A 25797-nucleotide genomic window follows, 5' to 3' on the forward strand; every position below is an offset into this window, starting at 1 on the left:
AGATTACCATTCATCCTTTTGTTACGTATTACGAACTGGAAGACAAAATTGAGCATATGAGCTTTGTCATTGTTTCTGATTGCCTGGAGTACAATACAACTGTGGTTTACACCTTTCAACAGAAGCTAATTTCATATCTAACAAATAAATTTCAAATGATTCCGAAAAAGATATACTATTATTCTGACGGTTCTGCCGCTCAGTATAAAAATAAGAAAAACTTCCTGAACTTTTGCCTTCATGAGGAAGACTTCAACATAAAAGCTGAGTGGCACTTTTCAGCCACAGCACATGGGAAAGGGCCTTGTAATGGAGTAGGGGGTTCAGTAAAGAGACTGGCAGCTCGTGCAAGTTTGCAAAGGCCATACCAAAATCAGATCCAAACCGCACAAGATCTATTTGAGTGGGCAGTAGGTAATATCACAAATGTTGATTTTGCATATTCCACTCAAGAAGGCTACGCTGCTTCAGAAATATTCTTAAAAAAACGATTGAAGAGGCATTGACAATCAAAGGAACACAGCAATTTCACACTTTCATTCCCAACACTACATCAAAATTAACAGTCAAATACTTCTCAGGTGATATGCAGAGTTGGGAGAGGGAAGTAACTACATCACCAGAGAAACTGAAGTTACAAGATGTATCAGGCTATGTCACCACTGTATATGGCAGAAACTGGTGGCTTGGGTACATTTTAGAAAAAAAAACGAAGAACTTGATGAAGTGAAAATAGCTTTTCTTCATCCATGTCGACCAGCTAAGTCATTCTCTTATCCTGTACATGGAGAGACAGGGAGAACATACATTCTTAATGAAAGTGATGTAAACCAAACCCAGTCAGCTTTATTAAAATGTAATATATGAAGTTCCAAGACAACTTATTGGGAAACTGCTTTTAACTCAAAACTTAATTTTTGTCTCAGTTTAGTGTTAATGTCTATTTTGTAGAAAGTTGTTTCAAAATTATTGTTAGTACCTACTGTTACTCAAAAACAAGCATTACATATTTAATTTGTTTCATAGTTCCATTTCAATCATCATGGAGCAGAACTATTATGTAAATACTTTTACTTATTCATACTTTATTTCAGTTTGTAGTTAAATGCTCAATTTCTTGTTTTTGTTATATCGGTTAATATACTGTTAGTGAAGTTGAATGAAATTAAAATAAGCAGTCAACTTAATTATAAAATATGCTGATTAGTTTTGGTTTAATAAGGTGATGTTTTGATATTTCTAATGCTTTTTTTACTTACCTTTTAGTATATTTTAAAGAAATTCCTGTTTGCTAAAAGTCAATTTGGTCAAACTACGGCCGTTTGTGAAAAACAAGAGTCCGGAATAATTTTTTTTAACAATGAACCCATCATCATCCCACATTTATATTTTGCCATGTGATTTACGATAGTATGAAGTAGTTATGGAAATATTTTGAAAATTTTCAATTATATACTTTTTGTAAAAAAATTAAATCAAAATATTAATTACCATTTTGAAAAAGGTTATTAAGTAGAAGCTATGTTTTTTTTTTTTTGTCTATCACTGGAAAGAGCATGAAAAATGCTGCAAAATGACACCTTACCCAGTTCTCTAGCTCAATTATGGCAGCTCCTAGGGCAATTTTAAAAAAAGTTCGTTCACACATTTTTGGCCAGTTTTCAAAAAGTTTACATGACCATATTTCAGGAATGGTTTGAGGTAAAAAATTGAAATTTGGTATTTTTCTTAGTTTCAGCACCCACTGTAAGTATACCAACTTTCAGCAAAATCTAAGAGGGTGAGGTAAAATAGATGTGTTGATTTGACATGGAATGACTCATTTAAGGATACATGCACAGTGGTAATTTCATTCAAAAACTGCATTTGAATTAAGGTTTTCTGCAAGAAGAAGAAAAGTCTACCAGCAAGTGTTGTAATTTGACATCAGCAGTATCTTAGTCTACCAAGACTGCAGTTTTATCGTTCAGCGATACTGCCGATTTGTCGACTGGGATACCACAACTGACATGTGAATAAGAAATCAATGGATTCAGGAAGACTATACTCAACAGACTCACACAGTTAGTGTCAGAGAGGGCAGGCGTGTTGCTTGTTCAGCCGTGTAAGATTCTACAGTGATGTCACATACCTTGAGTCAGTAAATGTCTCGTTTACAGTAAGACAAGTATCCACACGGAGAGTGTGATGATGTTTGGAGTACCACAGACTGTCAACAAAATTAACTTTGTTGTGGCTTCCCTGCACGTGGCAGCAGAGATAGGCGCACTGACAGTGGTATGAGCAAAGACAACACTAGACATAATAGTAGCACCAAGTCTCCTTTAACATCAGTTCCGGTTCTGCATGCAGCATCACAATAAACATATCCATGTGAAGAGGCTCCAACCAGAACAAATTTTGTCAGAATGTACACTACTGGCCATTAAAATTGCTACACCACGAAGATGACATGCTATAGACACGAAATTTAACCAACAGGAACAAGACGCTGTGATATGCAAATGATTAGCTTTTCAAAGCATTCACACAAGGTTGGCGCCGATGGTAACACCTACAACGTGCTGACATGAGGAAACTTTCCAACTGATTTTTCATACACAAATAGCAGTTGACCAGCGTTGCCTGGTGAAACGTTGTTGTGATGCGTCGTGTAAGGAGGAGCAATGAGTACCATCGCGTTTCCGACTTTGATAAAGGTCGGATTGTAGCCTATTGCGATTGCGGTTTATTGAATCACGACACTGCTGCTCGCATTGGTAGAGATCCAATGACCATTAGCAGAACATGGAATCGGTGGGTTCAGGAGGGTAATATGGAATGCCATGCTGTATCCCAATGCCTTCGTATCACTAGCAGTCGAGATGCAGGCACCTTATCCGCATGGCTGTGACAGATTGTGCGGCCATGCCTCAATCCCTGAGTCAACAGATGGGGACGTTTGCAAGACAACAACCATCTGCACAAACAGTTCGATGACGTTTACAGCAGCATGGACTATCAGCTCGGAGACCATGGCTGCGGTTACCCTTGACGCTGCATTACAGACCGGAGCGTTTGCGATGGTATACTGAACGACGAACCTGGGTGCATGAATGGCAAAACGTCATTTTTTCGGATGAATCCAGGTTCTGTTGACAGCATCATGACTGTCGCATCTGTGTTTGGCGACATCGTGGTGAACGCACATTGGAAGAGTGTATTCGTCATCGCCATACTGGCGTATCACCCGGCAGGATGGTATGGGGTGCCATTGGCAACACATCTCTGTCACCACTTGTTCGCATTTACGGCACTTTGAACAGTGGACGTTACATTTCCGATGTGTTACAACCCGTGGCTCTACCCTTCAGTTGATCCCTGCGAAACCCTACATTTCAGCAGCATAATGCGCGACCGCATGTTGCAGGTCCTGTACAGGCCTTTCTGGATACAAAAAATGTTCCGACTGCTGCCCTGGCCAGCACATTCTCCAGATCTCTCACCAACTGACAATGTCTGGTCAATGGTGGCCGAGCAACTGGATCGTCACAATACGCCAGTCACTACTCTGGATGAACTGTGGTATCGTGTTGAAGCTGCATGGGCAGCTGTACCTGTAAACGCCATCCAAGCTCTGTTTGACTCAATGCCCAGGTGTATCAAAGCCGTTGTTACGGCCAGAGGTGGTTGTTCTGGGTACTGATTTCTCAGAATCTATGCACCCAAATTGCGTGAAAATGTAATCACTTGTCAGTTCTAGCATAATACATTTGTCCAATGAATACCCATTTATCATCTGCATTCCTTCTTGGTGTAGCAATTTTAATGGCCAGTAGTGTATTTCTCATCACCATATGGGCCCAGCACCTAATGTAATAGTATGCCATTTGATATACAACATGACCCACTCTGTTTCTAGTAGCCAGTAACTTCGACAGCAATCTTTATACTTTCAATGTGTTAAGACCAGTGCCAGTTCTGTATCTTCAAAGTCTCCATGACAGTATCTTTCAATGAGATAATACAATAAAACACACTGCCTGTGCAGTCCTGACCTATCTCAATATTGAGGGTGTTCCAACTATTGCCCTGATTGGGATGTTTTCCGTATCTTTCAACCACTGAAAACAACATCCTGTGGGTTGCCGAGAGATTCACATGCCACCACTCACCAGCAACTATGATTGTTGAACTGGCATGTACTAATTCCATGGGAACGTCTTTGTCACTAAATACTTCATTTACGACGTGTTTCGAGTAATAGCCATCAGATGCCTGTGGCAAAATTTACACATTTACCCCTCCCTTGCCTACTTTCCTACTCCCCCCCCCCCCAATCAACTAATTCAACATCTATCTCATCTACCCCATTCCCTGCCCTTAGTGCCCTCCCTTCCTCCTCTGTCTGTCTATCCCAGTTCACCCTAAGATGTTAAGAAAATTTCTTATTCAAGATGTTTTCTCTTTTAGACAAGGCCCATCTGTGGGCTCAAAAGGTTTCACCTTCATAATTAATTTTAAATTTTATGCCAAACTGAAAGAGGTGTACATTTCTTTTCTATTATATGTGGATTATGCACACAATGTTTCCTCTTCCTGACATGTACTTGAATAATATATCATAGTCGCATATTGCATTTTCCATTCTCCCTTCCTCTTCTCCCCCCTTCCCCTCCCAGTAATATGCTCTGTGACACTAACATTTTATAAACATATTCATGAGATTTCAGCTTAATGATCTACTTTAAATGAGAATAATCTACTGAAAAAATAAATAAATATCATTATCTTTATTATATAAAATTTAGTGAAAACATACGATTGAAGTAACATCAACCCTCCCTTTTCTTCTTCTTTCCCCTCCATCCCTTCAGCCTTCTCTTCTTCCTCAGCTCCCCCCCCCCCCCCCCACTTGCCATCCTCTGCCTATTTTCCTACTCTCCTCCCTCCCCCCCCCCCCCCCCCATCTAATTCACATCTGTTTTTCTGCCCCATATCCTTTCCTTGGTGACATCCCCCCCCCCCCCCCCAATTCTGACCCATCCTCAGTCCACACTGACACATTGGAAAATTTACTATTTTATAATAATGTTTTGTTTTTTGACATAACCTGTGGTCTTAAGGGGGTAGGATGTCAAACGGGCTGACTTGGAGCAGGAGAGGCACCACAGGACATTTTAATTTCCACTGTCTATACTTTTACAAGTAAATTCACAAAACTTTGTCAGCATGACCAGGAAGGATTCAGGATTCACACTCGTAGCAGCGGATGTTCAAAAACATAACAAAATAATTTTTTTTACATGTGAAATTTCATAATTTTTTCACTTACTATTGGCTGCATTTGTAGCTATAGGTACACTTTTCTTCATAAGTAAGAGAGACTGTTCGATGAATTTTGCACAGCATACAAACCAAACTTACAGGCGTCTGAAACTCTAGAATCTATTTAATTTATGAAAAAATGAATGAGCTGTTATGTTTTAAACTTTATGTTAATTATCTCAATTTTTACCACAGTTTTTAATAGATTTGGCAAATCCTAGAGTTTCATACACCTGTAAGTATGGTTTGTATGCTGTGCAAAATTCATCGAACAGTCTCTCTCACTTTTTAAGAAAAATGTACCTGTAGGAACAAATGCAGCCAACAGTAAGTGAATTAATGATGAGATTTCATACCTAAAAAAATTTATTTTGTTATGTTTTTGCACTTCCACTGCTTTGAGTGTGAATCCTGAATCCTTCCTGGTCATGCTGACAAAGTTTTATGAATTTATTTGTAAAAGTATAGACAGTAGAAAATAAAATGTTCTGTGGTGCCTCTCCTGCTCCAAGTCAGCCCGTTTGATGTCCTACCCCCTTTCATACATTGAAGTTTGCTTTCTCTTAACAGTGAAAAATTGTTTATGTTTAACAATACACAGATAACAAAAAAGTTTACACTGTGCATAAATGAGACATAAATAGAAGTACTACAAAGCTTTTTATTATGAAAATTGTCTCAACAACAATACAGTTTTGGCCACTAATGGAAATTATGTTTTATGAGAATTAGAAAGGAAACAAGATGCAGAAATGAGGCAAAATGTCAATGCTTACTGCTTTCTAAATATCAATGTTCTTTTTATTTGTATTTGCTCCAGGGTGAATAAATGTTGTTGTCACAAAAAGAATACAATATTTTAACCATGTTCTCAAGACAGGCAAATTCTGCTCACCCAGAGGCATGGATGACATGCCCTTCCTTTCCAACCCTCCTCAACCCATTACTCTTTCCTCCCTTAGAAATAAGCTTTGTTTCCCGAAGGTACTTATTGGGCAGCAATTCTTTTCATAATTTGTTATTTTCCTTATTCGTTCAGTTCTGAGCACTATGCTGAATCCACCATGTGACCTTTGATAAGAAATTCCATTACAAATTTTGTTTTGACCATTCATAAATGCTAATACCCTTGATAGCTGCATAATGCTAGCAATATATTTAGACTTTTTGGCAGATGGGTGAGGTGTTGTTTAGTAGAAATTCTGCCTAGCGTGAAAACTTCACCATCTCTCAATCTTTTACGTGATGTTTCACTGACATCCAGAATGAATAAGTTTTTATCAATAACGCCTTGCCTCTCTTCAAACTACACCAACAATAGCAACTATTGAATTTATAATGGAAATGACACAGAGAAATATCGGTCAGAACTTGTATGGGTTAATTGATGTGTACAACCTACAACCAAAACATAATTACCCAGAAATGTTTTTATTTATTAAAGAAAGTCGTAGCAAGATCAAAGCAGAAAGTTATATTCTAGAGTAGTTTTTATACCCAACAATGTCAAAACTTTTGGAAACTCAATTCCAACTCTCATTTCACATGAAACAGTGAAGGAAATGGTTCAAAGTCTGCTATGTGGAATCGGTGATGTTCATGAACTTCTGTATAATTTTATGAAAAATGTGATTAACAAGCTGCAGGTTGGCTTTTTCCCTGTTAGGGATGCGCGCATTTGTCAATTTCTGCACATTCTACACAACTATCATACAACAGCCTCACTTACAAGATTTTACTAACAAACAATATCCTGGCAGTTTCTTTGCTGACTGAAATAGCACAATTCCTTAATATTTCCTACTGGCATCTGTATTCAAATTTATAAAATGTTTCTACATTCAATTTCTTTCTCTATACTCCAGTAGCATAATCTTTTTAACTGACCTATGCATGTGAATAAACCGTTTACTGTGACCCATCCAATGCTTCTTACATTAGCATTAATTTTGGTACATTCCCTCCTCCCCTCCCACGCACAAAAGAACACTGTACACCTTAATTTTTTGTTCACTCTCATACAATGTGTTCAGCACGCATAATTTTCACGTGCAAAGAAACATGCGAGCTACCTTCAACTTCTCCACTTCATTAACCCTTGAACTGCTCTGGATGCGTTAACACGCACGCCATTGTACCTGTCTCTGGGTGCTCTGAACATGTTTACACGTGCCACCAGTCCTTCTACCTGATACTCTGAATGTGTCTTCGCATACTGATCGCAATTAAAAAGTGTGGCCATGAGCTTCCCTACAACCTCTTTTCAATTTTACACAATCATCAAGAATAGAATTGGAAACATTCCTCTTACACTTTTATTTTCTACACCCATGGTATTTAGAGAGTTATTCTTTCCATTGGAACCTCTTCAGCACCAGCTTTCTTAAATAGTTCATCTATATCCAATGATTCCACTAACTACAGTTATTTGTTGTATTTTACTGTGTTTTACTTAATATTGTACTATATTAAAACTATAAAATATTTTTAAGTATAAAATATTTTTAATTTAAGTCTAAAACTACAATTACCTGCATACATCATTACACAAAATGTACTCACATGACTTCATATGCATCTGGTATAGTACCTATGAAGAAGCCACCTATTCTTAAACACTCTGCAGCATTGCGTATCATGCACTCTGCTTGAGGTAAACTTTCAAAGCAATAGTGGAATGCAAACTGGCAGTTTACCACGTCCAATTCAATTGATGGATCTTTGTACCGTTCTCTTAAACGGACCTAAAGAGAGAAAAAATGTCCATTACATCTTCACTTTTATGGATCTTAGCTTTTTAAGATCATCTTCATCGACTCAAAGGCAGACTACAGATATAACTCAAAACATAAAACATCAACAATGTAAGATAATAAAAAATTATTTACATACATTTCCACCAAGCTAATAAATTGAAGACAATGAGACCACACTACTAAGGTAGTAAGCTTTAGAGGTTGTCTCAAGATTCTTTCCGGCGTAAGTGAAAAAGTCATGACAATAAATGAAATTATAGCTTCACAAAGGGCCATAAGTAAAAAAATCTCTACATCTGAGGAGAAGAAGACATCTGTAGAGGCTATCGCAGATGTGCAAACAGTATTAGCACAAAGAACAGCTTATCTGTTAATCAGGCAGAACCACTAAAACAAAAAGTTCAAGAATAAGGGGAAAAGACAATATAATAACCTGTTAAATGGAGTGAGTAATGAGATAAAAACACTGCAAACATTTTAAAAACAAAATCCAATGAATAGAGAAAAAGAGTAAAAAATTTGACCATTGATGTAAAAAATCAACAAGATTTTTTTTTTCTTTTTTAAGCCATTTGATATGTTTTTTGAACAGCATGACAAAATGCATAATTTGACTGAAAAGAAGTTGACTGCCACATTGGTAAAAATAGAGCTAGAAAAATCTGAAGCTTCGAAGACCCAAGCCAAGGTATAGAGTGAGCTTCAAGCTATTCAGATAGAAGTTAACACTCCAAAACTACGTGTTCAGGAAGGTGAAAAAGTGAAGTACAAAATTTATGAATTGTGCTCACAGAAATCCACCCAGTGACACCAAACTGCTGATCACTTACCCACAAATACCACATTATGAGTGGCATACACTGCTGGAAAGTTAATGGATTATGTGAGTTCTGAGTGCGACATCCTCACAAAATATGGTCACTCACATTCAAATGCAGTAATGTAATGAAGGTCTCAACTCAGATATTTATTTCTGCAGGATCAGTAGCATGTGCTGGTACTCTGAAAAGTGATTAAATGTAGCATAGTACTGAGACAGACACTGGCAACACACTGTGGAATAACCTAGCAACAGAATTCTGTGAAAAGCTTTTGACTATGTGTGACCATGATTTCAAAGAGTTTCTTGCTGCAATCAGCAAGCAGGACTTTGTACAGGAAGACAAATGATCGATCAGCAACCAAAAAACACACATATGATGGACACCAAGTTACATAACCAAGATGAAATGTGGTCCCATAAACTGGAGACATAATACTGGCCAAGTTCAAACGCAATATAGTCACAGGCAGCAAAAGTGGAATAACCATCATGACCCCACCTATCGAGCTGCAAGTGATGATAGACATGCCAATGATCTGGACTGGAAAACACATATAGACAGAACATGGAGAATGGTAACAGACTGATCTGGCAGAGTAAGAATGAAGTAGAAAAACTAAAGATGGCTAATAAGCATCCTAAATGACTGGTAGGTGGTGTGGCAAGATGCAATAGCGAATATGTGCCATTAATGCACTACCAACATGGTGACAAACTTGTCAATCAAATGGTTTGCAAACCTAAAGTTGAACTGAAGCAGTTGTATATCGATCATCAGTTTCTATTCTTGTTGGGGGGGATCTTTGCGGAAGCAGTAGCTGTTATGGGTACACAGCTTAGTGTCTTTTTCTCTGGGGCTGTGGCAAAATCAAGGAACATCAGAAAGTTTTAACGTATGGTATGTGGTATAAATGTGGTAGGCATAGTTGGAGTGTGGAAGCAGCCTGTAAAAGTTCAGGTTTGTTAAGATATAGGGATATGCAGTGCTACAGTAGAAAAAGCTTTTCTTGTAGTGCCTGGATTGGTGTAGATTGTATTTTAGAGAGTGATGTTTTTGGGGGGAAGGAATATGGCTGCATTTATTCCAAGGGTGTAGTCAACTAAACCCTCATCAAGTCACAATAAAATTTATATGCAAGTCCAACAGCTTGAGGTAGATACAGAGTAGGGGCTATCACAATGCACTGTCAGAGGAAGATCCATCCATAGATTTGATGCAGGCAATCAGTTCCAAGGTGAATGAAGATAACCACAAACTCTCTGAACAGTACCAAGTGGCTCACATATGTCAACATTTTTGAGAAGAATCAAAAAGTGTAAAAAAAGTTTGTACTGTTTTGTTTGCACTCCTACAGCAAACACTTATCAGGTGATCAGCTGTCCAGTTGTTGATATCATTTCAGAATTGGCACGATTTACTGTTGTGAGGATATCAATGTCAAATCTCGATTGATATGATAGCAAATGCAACCTCTGTGAAGTACGAAAATGTGAGACTAAGCATCTCTGGGCTCATCAATGAGTCTTACAGTAGCTCATTTTTTAGTACATGTCGGTATGGCAATTGTTAATGAGTAGTCTTCGGGTGTAATTGGTTGCAAATTTCTGTTTGGAGAAAGCCAAGTAGTGCACTATAGTTGGAGTGCACATGTTGTAAAACTATGGAGCATTAATTTGCATATAGTGAATATTGTTCAAGATTGAGTCATTCATGAAAGTTGATGTTTTATTGAATCTCTTTGAATGCTTTTATTACTATGATTCAATAACAACTTTCAATAAAGAGTATGATAAATTCAAAGTGACAGATCAATCCATTGTGATTAATGGACTTACTCATCCAATCATTCAATAATAACAGCGATGAAACAATCTATCAGAAACAATCTATCATCAATACAGAGATGGGTAGGTAACAATTAAATGAAGCAATGGGGCAGGACATTTAAAACTGGCAACGTGTGAAATGGACAACAACTTTAATCACAATCTCCGGAGATGGTTGATGTAGCACAACTACAATAAATGGTGAGTATGCAGCATTCCAGCACAGTGGCGCCCTGTTTTGCTAAAAACAATGTTGGAAATGAGGGATAGTTTGTGAACTACTAAGTGCGAGTATGTGTGACTTTTAGAAATGATAGGCCGAGTGCTACCCTTAAAAATTTTTTTGGACATTATCCTAAGGAAAAACAGCGATCAGTACACTTATATTAAAATTGTTTCAACAAAACAATCTTGATCACAGAATGTTGTTTATTTCATTTGGTGACCAGTTTTGGTCTTTTACAAGCCAAGCCCAAGCCATTGTGCCACATCTTGTCTCCTGTCTTCCTGACAGCCAGATCGGCAAGCCACCTCTGTAGCCCGATCGGCCTGTTCACTGCCCCATATCCCTCAATGACCTGACACCCAGCAGAATGACACCTTCTTTCCCTGCCATTGGAGCAAGTATAGTTGTCATATATCGGCCGTGTCAACTTCTCAGCTAGGTACACATTCTGTAACAATTGTAAGGCACTAATGGAATCGTTGCACGTGAGAAACAGTTTGACCTGAACACAACGCATCTGCTCCAGTGCCTTCAGGATCGCGAGGAGCTTCTCCGAGAAAACAGTACACTTGCCTCGGAAGTGAGCCCTGGTGACACGGTCAGGGAACATGACCGAGCAGCCAAGGGCATTCCCTTGTTTGGAGCCATCAGTGTACACTACTGTGAAACCGTGATGCGCATCTAAAATGTTAAAAAACAGAGACTGAAATGTAAAATCTGTCATACTATCTTTCTTAAAACTGGTCAAGTCTAAAATAAATCTGGGCCTCCAGAGGAGCCAAGGTGGAAATCTGTGCCAAAAACAACGTAAAACATTAAGACTGGCCACACCCATCCCTGAAGGGCAATCCTGTGCACGAATCCCATAGGGCTCATTGTCCGTTGCTGGTTACGGAAAAGATTTTCCACTGGAGGCCAGGCAACAGTACGGTATGTGGGCGTGTATGATATGGACAGTGTTTTATATGCCTGGTATACAATAAGTAGCCATCGCCTCATGGGAAGTGATGGTTTGCCAGCCTCTGCACAGAGGCATGGTATGGAGCTTGTTCTGAATGCACCAGTGCCAATCCGAATCCCTTCGTGGCACACCAAATTCAACATCTTTAAATATGAATGTCTCGCAGACCCATACATCGTGCTCCCCTAGCCGAGATTACACAAATGCCCTGTAGAACTGGAGCAGACAAGTCCTGTCTGCTCCCCATGTACTCTGGCAAAGACATTTTAAAATCTTAGAGCCTTATGAGACTGTCTTTCCATTTCCTTAAGATGCGGCAACCACAGAAGTTCACAGTCAAATGTGAGGCACAGAAACCTCACTGTGTCTTTAAAATTAAGAACAGCGTCCCTCATCCTCAAATCAGGAAAGTTTAAAACAGAACGAGAAGGGTTAAAAAGAACACACAGACTTCCCAGTTGAAAACTTAAAACTACTCTTCTGCATCCATGCACCCATTCATCCAAACATTGAAGAGCTAGTTGCAACTGACATGTCGTTGTTGTTGCGAGGCTTGAAGAAGAGCAAAACACAGAGAAGTCATCCACAAACAAAGAACACTGGACAGGGATTTTCACTACTGACATGACTGATGTGAGGCACACTTAAAACACTGTCTTGCAGGAAACTGTTCTCCAGCTCAAAGCGATCAGACAGGACACCACTGATTTGGTATCAAAAATACCATGGCGAGAGAAAGGACCGAATAAAAATGGAAAGACAACCATGGAAGCTCCATTCATGAAGCTGCTTGAGAGTAAGATGCCTCCAAGAAGTATCGTAGGCCTTCTTGATGTCAAAAAATAGAAGGTGGTGCCAGCACAGGAAAGCCTGCTGTATATTTGCCTCCAACAGGACCAGTTTATCAAATATGGAGCGACACCACCTGAAACCACGCTGAAAACGACTAAGGAGCTGCCTGGATTCTAAGATCCAGACAAGGCGGCACTTAACCATGAGCCCCAAGGTCTTTCCCAAGCAGCTATTAAGGGCAACATTACAATAACTACTCAGGCAGGTATGGTCGTCCCAAGGTTTTAAAAGAGGAATTAAAATTGCCTCGGGCCACAAGTCGGGAAAGTGATCTGACACCCAAATGACATAAAAAAAAAAAAAAAAAAAAAAAAAAAAAAAAAAAAAAAAAAAAAAAACACCAACCAACTGAGATGATTGGTTTCACTCAAAAGAATGAATTCAACCATACATAAAACAAACTGAATGAGTCAACCGTTTTCCAACAATCAAATAAATTGATCATTTTCATTTGGTTGTTCCCATCACTATCTCATACTCTAAAACAGGGATTCATGCTTCCTCAAAGTGTGGTCAAAAACTGGAATGCCAAAATTACCAGCTCAATCCCCCTCCCTGGATGAACTTATTCTCAAAGTTGTGACCAAAATAGATGGGTATCCACCAAAGAAAATACGGAGCTCGACTCCACCAACTAAACATACATTGGCACTCACGAATTGTAAGAAATGAAGGTGTTTCTTGGCACAATGATTAAAGACAAAATTATTAATTTAGATGATACATAAAGGGCAGGAACTGTACTGTCCACCACAGCATACATCCAAAATCTAATACAAATTTACTGCAGCAGATGCCTCTAAGATAACATGTCACAGATTGTTTTGTTGACCAAAAACATTATGGCAGGCAGCAACTTCTTTTTTCTTTCCATAACATTTCTATCATCTTCCTGATCTACACTGTTAGTCTAAATCCCTACTTTCTGAAATACACATTCCACAATCACACCCAATGATTCCCCCTAATTAGGTCTAAAGCTTAAGGTAAAAAGACGACTGATGATGGTAAATCAAGTACCACAATGGAGCCCCAGGTTTCATGACTCCAAACCCACTATCGTTGACTGAACTTCCTTAGTTGCTAACCATCTGATACCATCCAAGTGCAGCTGTAGCTTCCTCGAATGCTAGGATGTGACAATTATCATCACATGTAAAGCAACAGTGAACTAAAAAACAATGACAAAGTAAATTGTGGTATGAAGTACAAAATTGAAATAGGCACACATGCAGAAAAATGAAAGCAGTTAGCATCATAAATTCTGAAAAGGAGAGATTGGGGGGAGGTTGAAGAGGGGAGAGAATAGGTGGGTGGAGAGAGCGAGGCAAGAAAGGAGAGGGAGAGGGAGGGAAGGAAGGAGGCAGAGAGAGAGAGAGAGAGAGAGAGAGAGAGAGAGAGAGAGAGAGAGAGAGAGAGAGAACAGGAAGAAGCAGAGGCTACCAGGGAAATAATTTAAGTAAGAAAAAAAAATTTCTTTGTTTCTGTGTACATTTCCTTTAAGAGATAATGACAAACTATTACCTTAGTACAATCTGCTGAAATAAATTCAGCAGTGAATACAGGTCCAAAACCTAGATCCGAGCGATTGCGGTTCTGTAGCTCCTTGTATCGGTTTTCGCATTGCTCAACAGATGTCGAAGCTATGTCCGCACAAATTAAATGCGTAATATTGCCTCTTCTCCATTTAAGCAGATCACCACCTTTCCCACAGCACATATCAAGCACACGCAATGGTGAACCGCGTTGGTTTTTTTGCCATATTTTGCTTAGATACTCATCTGAAACACAAAATAGTTATTGGCCTCAATGTTAGTGGTTCAGACATCACTCCTTCACCCTGATGTAACACAATTTTAAACTGATGGATTGGTGATTTCTATTTAGTGGGCATTAGACCTTGGTCTAAAGCATTTTTCGGGAACTAATGTCTCATCTCCTAATGCTAAAGAGATCCTCAGAAGCTATAAATGCATAGTTAGCTGATTTTCAAAATTAAAAAAGCACATAAAGGTAAACTGTTTGCTGTTGCTAAACTTGTTTAAGTTTGTAAATCAAGTAACTACATCTTTAAATCTTCTGAGGATATCTCAAGCATTTCAATAGTCATTAGACAATGTCGGAATAATCATAAACCGGAAATCACCAAGGATGTAAATACTGGCTGTAAAATCCTGCACTGTATGATCAACGTAAACAGATTATATTACACAGTATAGTCATAATATGTATAAAGATTTAGGCGGCAAGCTGTTTCATTCTGAATTCACCTGCTGTTTTCTGAAGCATATGAAGTACACTTTCTATTGCTGTCAATGTTCCCAGCCATGTTTCTGTAGAAACCCTATTGTCCTGTTTCAGCTGTCAGAGGACTGATGTACAAGAGACTGAGAAAGACAATGACTTAACATCCAGTAGGCCTTTCTTACACTATAATATGGAAGAGTTTTTCGAAATTTACACAATAAGGAATGTGTAAACGAACAGAAAAATATTTTTACTGTATCCTCACTACATACGAGGCTACAGTAAAAATATTTTCCTGTTCATATATGCCATAGGATTCACAGAAAAGGCAAAATACTCTGAGACTAAAATGCTTAAAATGTTTGTAGTTAACCCACAGATACTTTTAATGACTGCATGTATATGCTGTGGGAAAAAAAGTAGTATTCAAGAATTGGAGTAAATCATAAGCAGCAAACACGCATTTTCTTTACATCACAACATAACAGCTTACAAATATGATACACAAGAGGAGTTGTTTATAGTAAATATGCTGCTACCGTGCTGGAGATTGCAACTATGCGTGTGCTCACAGTGGCATATCCTCAGTGAGCCATACAACACAGAAATAAATGGTTAAGTTTATAAACTGTTTGTGTGCTGCCATAGCAGAAGCAGCTGACTGGGAGCAAGTAGTGTAGTAAGAGTACTAGCTGTTTTTACTCCTTTCAAATGATGCAACATGTAAAAGTCCGCCAATGGCCCAATGAGGCATTTAACCTGTAGTGCCTGAAGGGAGTTTGATCTGTGATGTTTTTGGAGGGAGGGGGGGGCGGGTGTTTTTTGTATCATGACTTGGGTCCACTCATTTAGTAACACTGAACATGAAGCAGGACATTTATTTCAACATCCTTGGTGGGATGTTTATTTTAATATTCTCAGTGACCAAGTGTTTTCCTTTCTTCTACTTTGCATAGTGAGTATCCTTCAGAAAATCCCACCATACGTGATGATGAAAGCGATGTCTGCAGGGCTTTACATGTATGTCCCTGATTTAAAAATCACTCAGCATCTATCACACTTCAACTGGCCAGGTAATTCACCAATATTATTCTCACAGGAAATGTTCGCCACTATTTGGAACAGTAGGTGAAACATCATAATTAACATCTGTGTGTTTCATTTACAATGTCTAATTCTTGGATGTGAGGCACATTTGTGTGCGTTTGACTTGTGTGGCTTATATTTGATTTGTTGGTTTCATATATGGTAGCATGTAAAATTTGTTGGAGTTACTATTGTTATGGTGCCTATTGCTGGTACTAGTGGAGATCCTCTTGCTGGTTCCCTGTTGACTTCCACATTTCAATGAACACTGTCTCCGTGAACAGTCCATTTAATGACAAGAAAGATTTTTTCTTTTTAACAACACAGGCTCATCGGGTAAAAATGAGATGTGTTAAAAGTGGTAATTCAATTGACCTAACATATATCTACCACTAGGACAAGGGAAATGTTTATGATGCATTACTGGCATGATATCATGTGGGAGTCAACTCTGAAATGTATATATGTTGTTTGAAAGATCCAAAATTTGTTTTGATAAAATTCTTCATTTATGCTTTAAGGCTGAGTATTACATGATCCAATTACATTAATGTGATCACTGCCAAGGTTCGATGTCAACAAGCAATAACCATTCACAGAAAGCATGTGGCAGCACTTGCAATGGACGATATGTAAAGCGTGTTAGGGGAGGAGAGGTGGGAGACATGGAAAACAGTGCAGTCATTGGCATAATGCGGAAGCGAAGCAATTTATTTGACTTCCAAAAGGGCATATCATTGACATTAGAAACAAGGTTGAAAGTATTTCTGAAATGGTTAAGTTTACAAACTGTTTGTGTGCTGCCGAGGCTGAAGTATACTGTGCATGGCAAAATGGTGCTATCCAAAACCAACGCCGGGCAACAGTGGTGCACCATGGGCCGTACATGATAAGGCCTAACAACGGCTATGGTGATGTGTATGGGCTAATTTATGTGCAACTGCTGAGCAACTAATTGCCCATACAAGCCAAGGGGCTACCAGTGTCACCTCAATGACTGTTACGCGACCGTTGCTGCGTATGGGCCTCTGCAGCAGGCGCCTGGTTCATGCACCCATTCCGACTGTTCTTCGTCAGCGACGAAGGCTAGAATTTGCATGCCTCTACTGCAACCAAACATCCCGTGAGTAGTACAAGGTGGCCTTTTCAGATGACTCACGTTTTATATTCGCTCGGACAACTGGCCATTGGCGTGTAAGGCACTGCAAGAATTCGGAAGATCCAGGCCGGAGAAGGGAGTGTTATGATCTGGGGAATGTTTTTATGGCACTCCATGGGTAATCTCGTCATTCAAGAAGGCACAATGGATCAACATAAGTATATATCTGTCCTTGGGGACCATGCCCCTCCCTATCTGCAGTTTGACTTTTCCTTGGTGTATTAGCATCTACCAGCAGGCTAACGCAATGTGTCACACAGCTTGCTTTGTACGTGTATGGTTCGAAAGAGCAGCAGAACGAGTTTACCATACTCCCCTGACTGTCAAACTCCCCAGATTTAAATCCGATCGAGAACCTGTGGGACCGGCTCGATTGGGCCGTTCATGCCACGGAGTCTTTACTGAGAAACATAGCGCAGCTGTCCACAGCACTGGAGTTACCATGGCTCCAAATACCTGTTGGTATCGTCCAGAATCTGACTAACTCTATGCTGCTGTGCTCTGTAATTCAGGGTTTTGACAGGTGGCCACATTAATGTGACGGGGCCATGTATTTGCATGTCATGAGGTGAGTGCCAATGGGATGTCTGTGACTGACTGGTTTTCTTTTTCTTGGAAAGTTTCTAGTGCTGTAATCAGTGAGGGGAAAAACTGTGGAGAAGGGCTTGCTTTGGAAAGGTATCACCCAGGCAAGCCTACAGCTGTGGTTTACATTTTTGGATCTGTTGTTTTGGGTAAGAATTAGGGGGGCTTGGCTAATTTGCTCGAACTCCAGTCAATATTACTAAAGAAAATATAGAGGAGGAAAGTATTACTTATTCTGATAGATGGACCGCTTATGGAAGTTTTAAATAATGAGCATGTTGATGTTAAAAACCATGCGGAGTTTAAAAATTTTACAACTGGAGCATGTACCAATACAAAAAGAGGATTATTTGATACCAATGGAACTGTTAACAGGGGTATAAATCAAAAGCTACTCTGCAAATGTGTGTGTGTGTGTGTGTGTGTGTGTGTGTGTGTGTGTGTGTGTGTGTGTGTGTGTGCGGGAGGGGGAATGCATGTGTGAATGAACGTTTTTTTAATTATTTTTGAATGCTGTGTTTTCTGTTACATTTCTTGTGAGGAATCTTAATATTTCATTGTTTTTAGTGCTTGTGGTTTATTTTATTGGCAATAAGGAGATCAGGCCTACTTGATGCATGAGAGAGAGAGAGAGAGAGAGAGAGAGAGAGAGAGAGAGAGGCATCAGTGATTTGTTACTTTTTGGATCTCATCTACTTTTCCTTTTCTGATTTTTAAAAAATAATTAAACATGAATTTAAAATGTCGCTTTATTATGATTATTATTTCTTCTATTATGAGCCTCTCTTCTTCTGTGCACTTTTCCTCAAGAAAGTGCTGGCTGATTTAATCATGAATGGAATTAATTTCATTTTACCATACTGTGGCTCGACAATCTCAGCGATAAAACAGCCACATTATAGACCAAAAGGTAACACATTCAATACCTGTCCAGCCCTAGGATTTTACCTCTCACGTATCACTTCGTTCACTTTATAACTGGCTGGGTTATTCAGTTCAAACATCAGAGGAAGTCAGCAGCAAACCAACTCCAATTCAGCCATGCCTAGTAAAGCACTTGTAGCACCCTCATGTGGATGGTAGCTTCAACTTAGTATACTGGTGGAGATGGAAATACAATGATGGGTGTGGGTTGTTACTTATATTTATATATGTCTAGTGCGAACAGAGATCCATGGGGGGGGGGGGGGGGGGGGAAGGAAGGGATCCATGGGAGGAGGGGGGGGGGGGGGAGGAGGAAGGAGAGTGGTAGGGCATTGGGTTAGGATAATGTTGTATGCTAAATGTACACAGCCGCCGAACCCATGGGGCCTGAAGGGGCCCGAGCCCCCTCAGAAATTCGTTGGGGGGGGGGGGGGGGGCCTTAACCCTCCCATTAATTTAAGAAAATTATTAGTTACATTATGATTAGTAAAATCACAAAATTATGTTGGGTTTTTTTATTTTCCTTGTTTGATGATAGTTACCTTTCAAACTACATTCAGTAATGAGTTAAAACAAATAATTATTATGTTAGTAAGCAGGTTAACTGAAAACGAGTGGTATGAATCAGGATTGTGTTATGGTGTTGGAGGCACACTTACAGAGTTTGTCCCAGTGCGCGAACCTTCAGGTAAAGTCTGGTGTCGCCAGCACTGCGGCCGCAGCGACATCAAAAGGACTGGAGCAGAAGTACCTGGAACCCTCCACCTCACGTCGTCTTGATGTTTCGAGACATTACGAAGCCACGGCTATATGTAGCCCACCCTCCTATCGCAGTCGTTCAGTGTGGATAGTTTCATTCAGTGCATGCTGCAGGCGTGTTTAGTTTTCAGACTTTAGTGTCTAGTGGAATATTTTATATGGCTATATTTTATTTGTTTACTTTAGTCTCTTAGTGTATTGTGAATTAAGTTTGCAATGGATAAATTTGTTACCACAAAGGCACACTTGCAAGTTGCTGATACTGTAAGTCAACCTCCAACAATTATTGTGTCGTGATATGAAGAAAGGCTGTTTAGCCCTTGAGACAATTTTTACTACCGTGCAATTTCTATGCCGACAAGGACTAGCAATTAGAGGCACGAAGATGTAAACTCAAATTTTTTTCAACTGTTGGAACTCCAAAAGAATGACATACCTGAGTTTAAAGATTGGTTAGGGCGTTCAGGGTATAAGTGGACACCCCACAATATTCAAAATGAGATTATTGATCTACTAGGAGAGTCTGTGTTGAGAAAGGTATTGGCTTCAATCAAAAAGACTACATTTTTCTATTATGGCTGATGAAACAAGTGATTCTTCGATTCTCGAACCAGTGTCATTTTGTATTCGTACTGTCTATGATTCCTTAATCATCAACAAAGACTTTGTTGGCTTATATGAGATCCCCAACACTTAATCACCATCTCTGTTTAGTATTTTAAAAGATGTTTTTGCTCGTCTTGATTTGTCAAAGGATAACTTAAGAGAACAGTGCTATCTATGATGGTGCCTTGAATATGAGAGGTAAGTTCAAAGGACTAAAAAAAGTTAGTTTTGGATATACATCAAAAAGCACGTTATTTGCACTGCTCTGCTCACAGTTTAGACTTGGCAGTTGCAGACATCTATGAGGGATATTATGTCTTTAGCCAAGGACTTAATAAACACTGTAAGGGAATCCAACAAAAGGATAGGACTTTTCAAAAGCATATGCTGTGAGAGCGCCAATGAGCGAGCTGGTCTACGACCCCTTTGCCCAACTCAATGGACAATTCAAGCTTCTAGTATCTTGAGAATATTGAAAAACTTTGAAGAACTTCTAGAGTTATTTTGAAATATTTTCTGCAGAGGACAAAACAGAGACAGGTTACAAATTTGCAGGCTACCTTGAGCCAATGTTACAATCCAAGACTTATTTCTTTTTACATCTTTATTGTCATGCAATGAACCGAGTAGAGGATGTCAATGAAAAACATTCAATGTCCTCATCTAAGTGTTGCTGATCTGGCAAAAATTGTTGAGGGCTTGATTTGTATATTGAATGGAAGGAGTGATAGTTTTGAACACTTTTGGGAATTGTGTTTAAAAGAAAAACCTTCACAAGCTGATGATCCTGCACTTGCTTGGAATCTAAGTGTGCCAAAAAGTATGAAAACTACAAACCCAGCTCACCGCACACTTTCAGAACTCTAAAGGAATACTACACAGTTATTTACGTTGAAGTTTGTGAAACAGTGACATCTTGCATTACTGAGTGGTTCACTTCAACTGGACTCACACAGGTCATTGCAGTTGAACAAGAGTGCTTGCTTTTAGTAAACAGAGGTGAAACAAATTTCGAAAAATCAACTGAGTTTTTTAAAAATGACCTAAACATTGAGAGACTGCACTTAGACTTGAATATGTTAGCCGATATCACTAATAATAAAAACCAAGTAGTCATAACACCATGTGTGATGTAAGAAAGTACATTACACAAGAACCTACAGTTGGAGAAAAGTTATGTAAAGTAGTGAAGTGCATTAAGCTTCTCCAAGTAGTTCCAATCACAACAGCAACAGCAGAAGTGTCATTTAGTGCCCTTAGATGTCTTAAGTCATATTTCCGATCAACAATGGAACAGAAACAATTGAACAACTTGGCTGTTCTTCATGCCCACCAAGATGTTTTGGATGAATTGGATATCTGACCAGACATCAACGACTTCATATTTAGTAATCCAGTCTGACACTCTACATTTGCACCTTTGTAAAGACATTCTAGCCCCAATAATGGCATTTAGAGCAATATTAAAAATCTTTATAAAATAGAGAATTAAATACATACACCTTCGGCACTTCTGCCGCAGGGCAAGGGCAAGGGACAGCTCCAAACATTCCCGACTGCCACTACATGAATTCTCAACTTGTCATGGCCGAACAAAGGTCTACCTCAGCAAATTATTATCCCCCCCCCCCCTTCATTACCATTACCAAACTGACTATTCATTAATACCTCAGGATGCGTCCTATCACCTGATCCCTTCTTTTAGTGAAGTTGTACCACACATTTCTTGTTTTGCCAAATTTCATTCAGTACCTCCTCATTTGTTAATCTACCCATCTAATCTTCAGCAATCTACTACAAGACCGCATTATAAGAGCTTCCATTCACCTCTTGTCTGAGCTAGTTATCACCACATTTCACTTTCATACATAGCTACACTCCAAACAAATATCTTTGGTAAATACTTCCTAAAACTTACAGTTGTGTGTGATGACAAGACCATAAGGCCGCAAGGAAGTACGGACTAGATGCATCTAATGTGTGATGTTGGGTCGCACGAAGAAAAAAGTGGAATAAGGCAAATGTACTGAACCTGAAGCAAAGGCTACTTCCTATGTGCAAGATAAAGATGACAGATGGGTTGCCTATCTCACAAGAAATAATGAAACTGAAGGTCCTGGAAATTGCAACTGTCTTAAAAAGGCCCACAAGGAGAATTGCATGTGAGTATTGGTTTGTGTTGTTGGTTTACACAGAGAAATGGCCTTGTTCTATGACAAAGTACTATACTAACATGGATAATGCCAGTAGATCACAGAGACCTCAAGCAGGTTTCGAGGAAAAACTGGTTAACACAGCAATCAATCACAATCCCAGTACACTTTCATTATTTTTGCCTATCCAGATTTCAGTTATAAATCTGCAGTGCATTAGAGTGAGTTATAATCCAACAAACTCCCAGCAGTACATATCATTATATGACTTTACTGATGTACAAGGGGAAGGCAGTTTCCTTGTGCCTGTAATCCAGTAAGATAATATGAGAGTTTGTTGGATTAAAAATGCACTGAAGATGGCTATTTATAGCAGAAATCTGGATATGCAAGACCAATAAAAAATAAATAAAAAACAATGGGATGCAACTGACTGTTGTGCTCCTATTCTTCCTTATAATAATGCACAGTTGCTGTGCACAATGGTTCTGTATGGAATCAAAACTAATTAACTTCCAGCAGTATGTCATCCAGTTGCTAAAGTGTCGTTTGCACCCTTTTCATCATACTGGCAATGCTGACGTAACACCGGTATTTTTTTGACGTACTGAGTAATACAATAGTAGACATGAAAAGGGGCAAAGAGTATTCTCTTAAAGACAAACCAGGAATGGAACACCAGGATAAGTTATCCCTTATGTCATTCTGAAGAGAAAAGCTCCACCCAAGGAAATCTTCCCTAGGGCTTAGTGATTCACTGATAAGAATAAAGCTGGATGACAATGCAATTGATTGTTGGCTGGCTGTTTACTGTTTGGAATTGAAGACCTGGGGCATTAATTGCTATGGAGCCATGCTAATTTTGGATTCTTTTAAGGGACATCTAACTGCTGAAGTACAAGATAAACTTGCTGCACAAAAGACAGACCTTGTCGTAATACCCAGATGAATGATTTTAAGGCTACGGGTGCTAGATGTGGAAAAAAAAAAAAAACAAGCTTTTTGAGGACAACCTCCTAAAACTGTATTCAGATCCACTCCTGGAAGTAGACCATGTTCTTACATGTTTGGTAAGATTAAGAAACCATCAGCCATCCTTGTGTGTGAGTGGATTCATGCTTCATGGGCCTCCATATTATCAGAGACCATCATCAAGAAGTTTAAGAAATGCTCTGTATTGAATGCATTAGAGGGCAGCATGAATGATCTACTGGGGAGAGGGAGGGAGAGGGAGAGGGAGAGAGAGATATGAAGTGAAGACCAGTACTGATAGTAATGAGGGTGAATAAGACAAACTCAGAATATGGTACCAGTACATTAGATGACTATGCGATGTATTATGTCAGAATGCGATGTATTATGTCAGAACAAATGTTTGCAGTACATACCTATGTCTTATATGTAACTAAAAGTAAATATCTGGTAACTTTTCCCCTCTAAATCAGTGTGTGGCCTATTTTTGCATAATTTTTTTATATATTATTTCATCAAATTTAGAGGTGCAGCTTATATGAAGTGGTGACCTATTATTGGGCCAATACGGTAGGTGTTAACAATTTTTTTTCTTCTTTTTATTCCCCAGCAATGCTTCTCTCTTATTTCCTATCTACTTCGGCCATCATCAATAGCGAAATGCATCTTGTTACTGATCATTTTATAATCTCCTTTCATGACAATACCCATTTCATTCACTTGTTCTTCCACATTGCAATGGTATCAGCAAACCTCAAAGTTCTTATTTCTTCTCCCTAAACTTTAATTTCCTTTGAAAATGTCTCCTCAGCTTCCTATACACTAGCTCAATGTACAGATTAAATAACGTTAACGATAGGCCACAGCCATGTCTCACTCCCTTCTAATTGCAGCTTCCCTTTTATGTGTTTCGACTCTCATAACTGCAGTCTGGTTTCTGTACAAGTTGTAAATAACCTTTCACCCCCTGTACTTTTGTCACTGGTACCTTCAAAATTTCAAAGATTGTATTCCAGTCAACAATGCGAAAAACTTACCGTAAATCTGGAAATGCTATAAATGTAGGTTTACCTTTCTTCAACCTATCCTCTAAGGTACGTTGTTGCGTCAGCATTGCCCCACGTTCCTACATTTCTCCGGAATCCAAACCGATCTACTCCAAGGTTGGTTTCTATCAGTTTATACTTTCACCTACAAATAATTTGTCAATATCTCACAACAACGACTCATTAAACTGATGGTTACATAGTACACACATCATAAGCTTCTTTGAAATTAGAGTTATTACTTTCTTCCGGAAGTATGATGGTATTTGTTTTGTTTCCTGGCCTTGTCCCATGTCTTCATGAGGTCAGCACATTAATCTGCATTTTGCAATGTTGTTGGTAGAGTGGCCTGGTGCCCTTCCTGGTATCAATATCACAGTGTTTCACCAGTCTCGTACACACCAGATGGAAATGTTTTGCCAAGATTGGCTCCCCCCAAGGAACTCAGTAATTCTGAGGAAGTGTCATCTATTCCACGAGTCTTGTTTCCACTTAGGTGTTTCAATGCTTTGTCAAATTATTCTTTCAGTGGCATATCTCTCATCTCATCTACTTACTCTTCTCTTTCTATAATAATGGCCTTAAGTTTGCTTCCCATATACAGACCCACTATATATTCCTTCCACGTTCTTTGTTTGGTATTAACCCACTGTTTTAGCTCTTGATATTCATACAGTTGCTTTTCTTTTCTTCCAAGGTCTCAAATTTTCCTATACGTGTTGTCTATATTTGCCTTGACCATGGATGTTTGTAGTCTTATATTTGTTTTCTAGCCATTCCTGCTTAGCAATTCTGCGTTTTTCAGATGTAGGTGACTACTTTCTTTGAAATACACCTAAATGCCCAATCAAATCTTAATTTACCAATACAAAAGAAACAGCACGAAGCTCTATTTTCTTGAAGTAGCAGCTTTCATTCTTATTAAATATGTTAGATTTTCTGACATAAGCACAATTATTATTATTAAGCAGTACAGTGGTAGTTTATCGTCAACATAGTTCACAGATTAAATTTATATGGGTTTGTTGTCTTTTGTTAACATACACACTGATTTGGTCCAGAAGGTTGAGATCTTGATATCTACAGAATGAATAAAATACTATGTCTCAAATGTGATTGTTTACCAATCATAATTCTTCACAGTGGTTTTTTTTTTTTTTTTTTTTTTTTTTTTGGGGGGGGGGGGGGGAATGTAGCTGGGGGAGGGGAATGGATTACCGAATCAATGGTTCTACAGCAAGTTAAGAGATACAAAAGGGCACAAATGAGTGTTTCCTTCTTATTTTTGAACGCAGCTAAAATGTTTGCAGAGAAATAGAATCCTCAAACCATCCCACAAAATTCTTCATTCATTACTGCTTGAAGTGGAGATAATGTCAAACTGTTGTGAGCCAAAGAATAAAATCCCTCGGATACTGTTTCCAGTGTTTGTCTTTATCACTGCCAACATCACCTAATTAATTTCTTGTCAACCAATGCAATATGTTTGAATAACTTATCCAAAAATG

At 38.9% G+C, this 25797-nt stretch overlaps 1 protein-coding gene across 1 annotated transcript in view; it reads right to left on the minus strand.

Moving 5' to 3' along the window:
* The window catches only part of LOC126272216 (mRNA cap guanine-N7 methyltransferase), a 107817-nt gene that overhangs the window by 79558 nt on the left and 2462 nt on the right, over window positions 1-25797 (minus strand). The window contains exons 3-4 of the mRNA XM_049974916.1: window positions 14277-14533; window positions 7870-8051 (exon numbers count right to left, since the gene is read on the minus strand). Of these exons, the coding sequence (XP_049830873.1) occupies window positions 7870-8051; window positions 14277-14533 (439 nt within the window). The remainder of the gene's footprint in view (window positions 1-7869; window positions 8052-14276; window positions 14534-25797) is intronic.

The sequence above is a fragment of the Schistocerca gregaria genome, chromosome 5 (assembly GCF_023897955.1).
Source record: "Schistocerca gregaria isolate iqSchGreg1 chromosome 5, iqSchGreg1.2, whole genome shotgun sequence".
Classification (NCBI taxonomy): domain Eukaryota; kingdom Metazoa; phylum Arthropoda; class Insecta; order Orthoptera; family Acrididae; genus Schistocerca; species Schistocerca gregaria.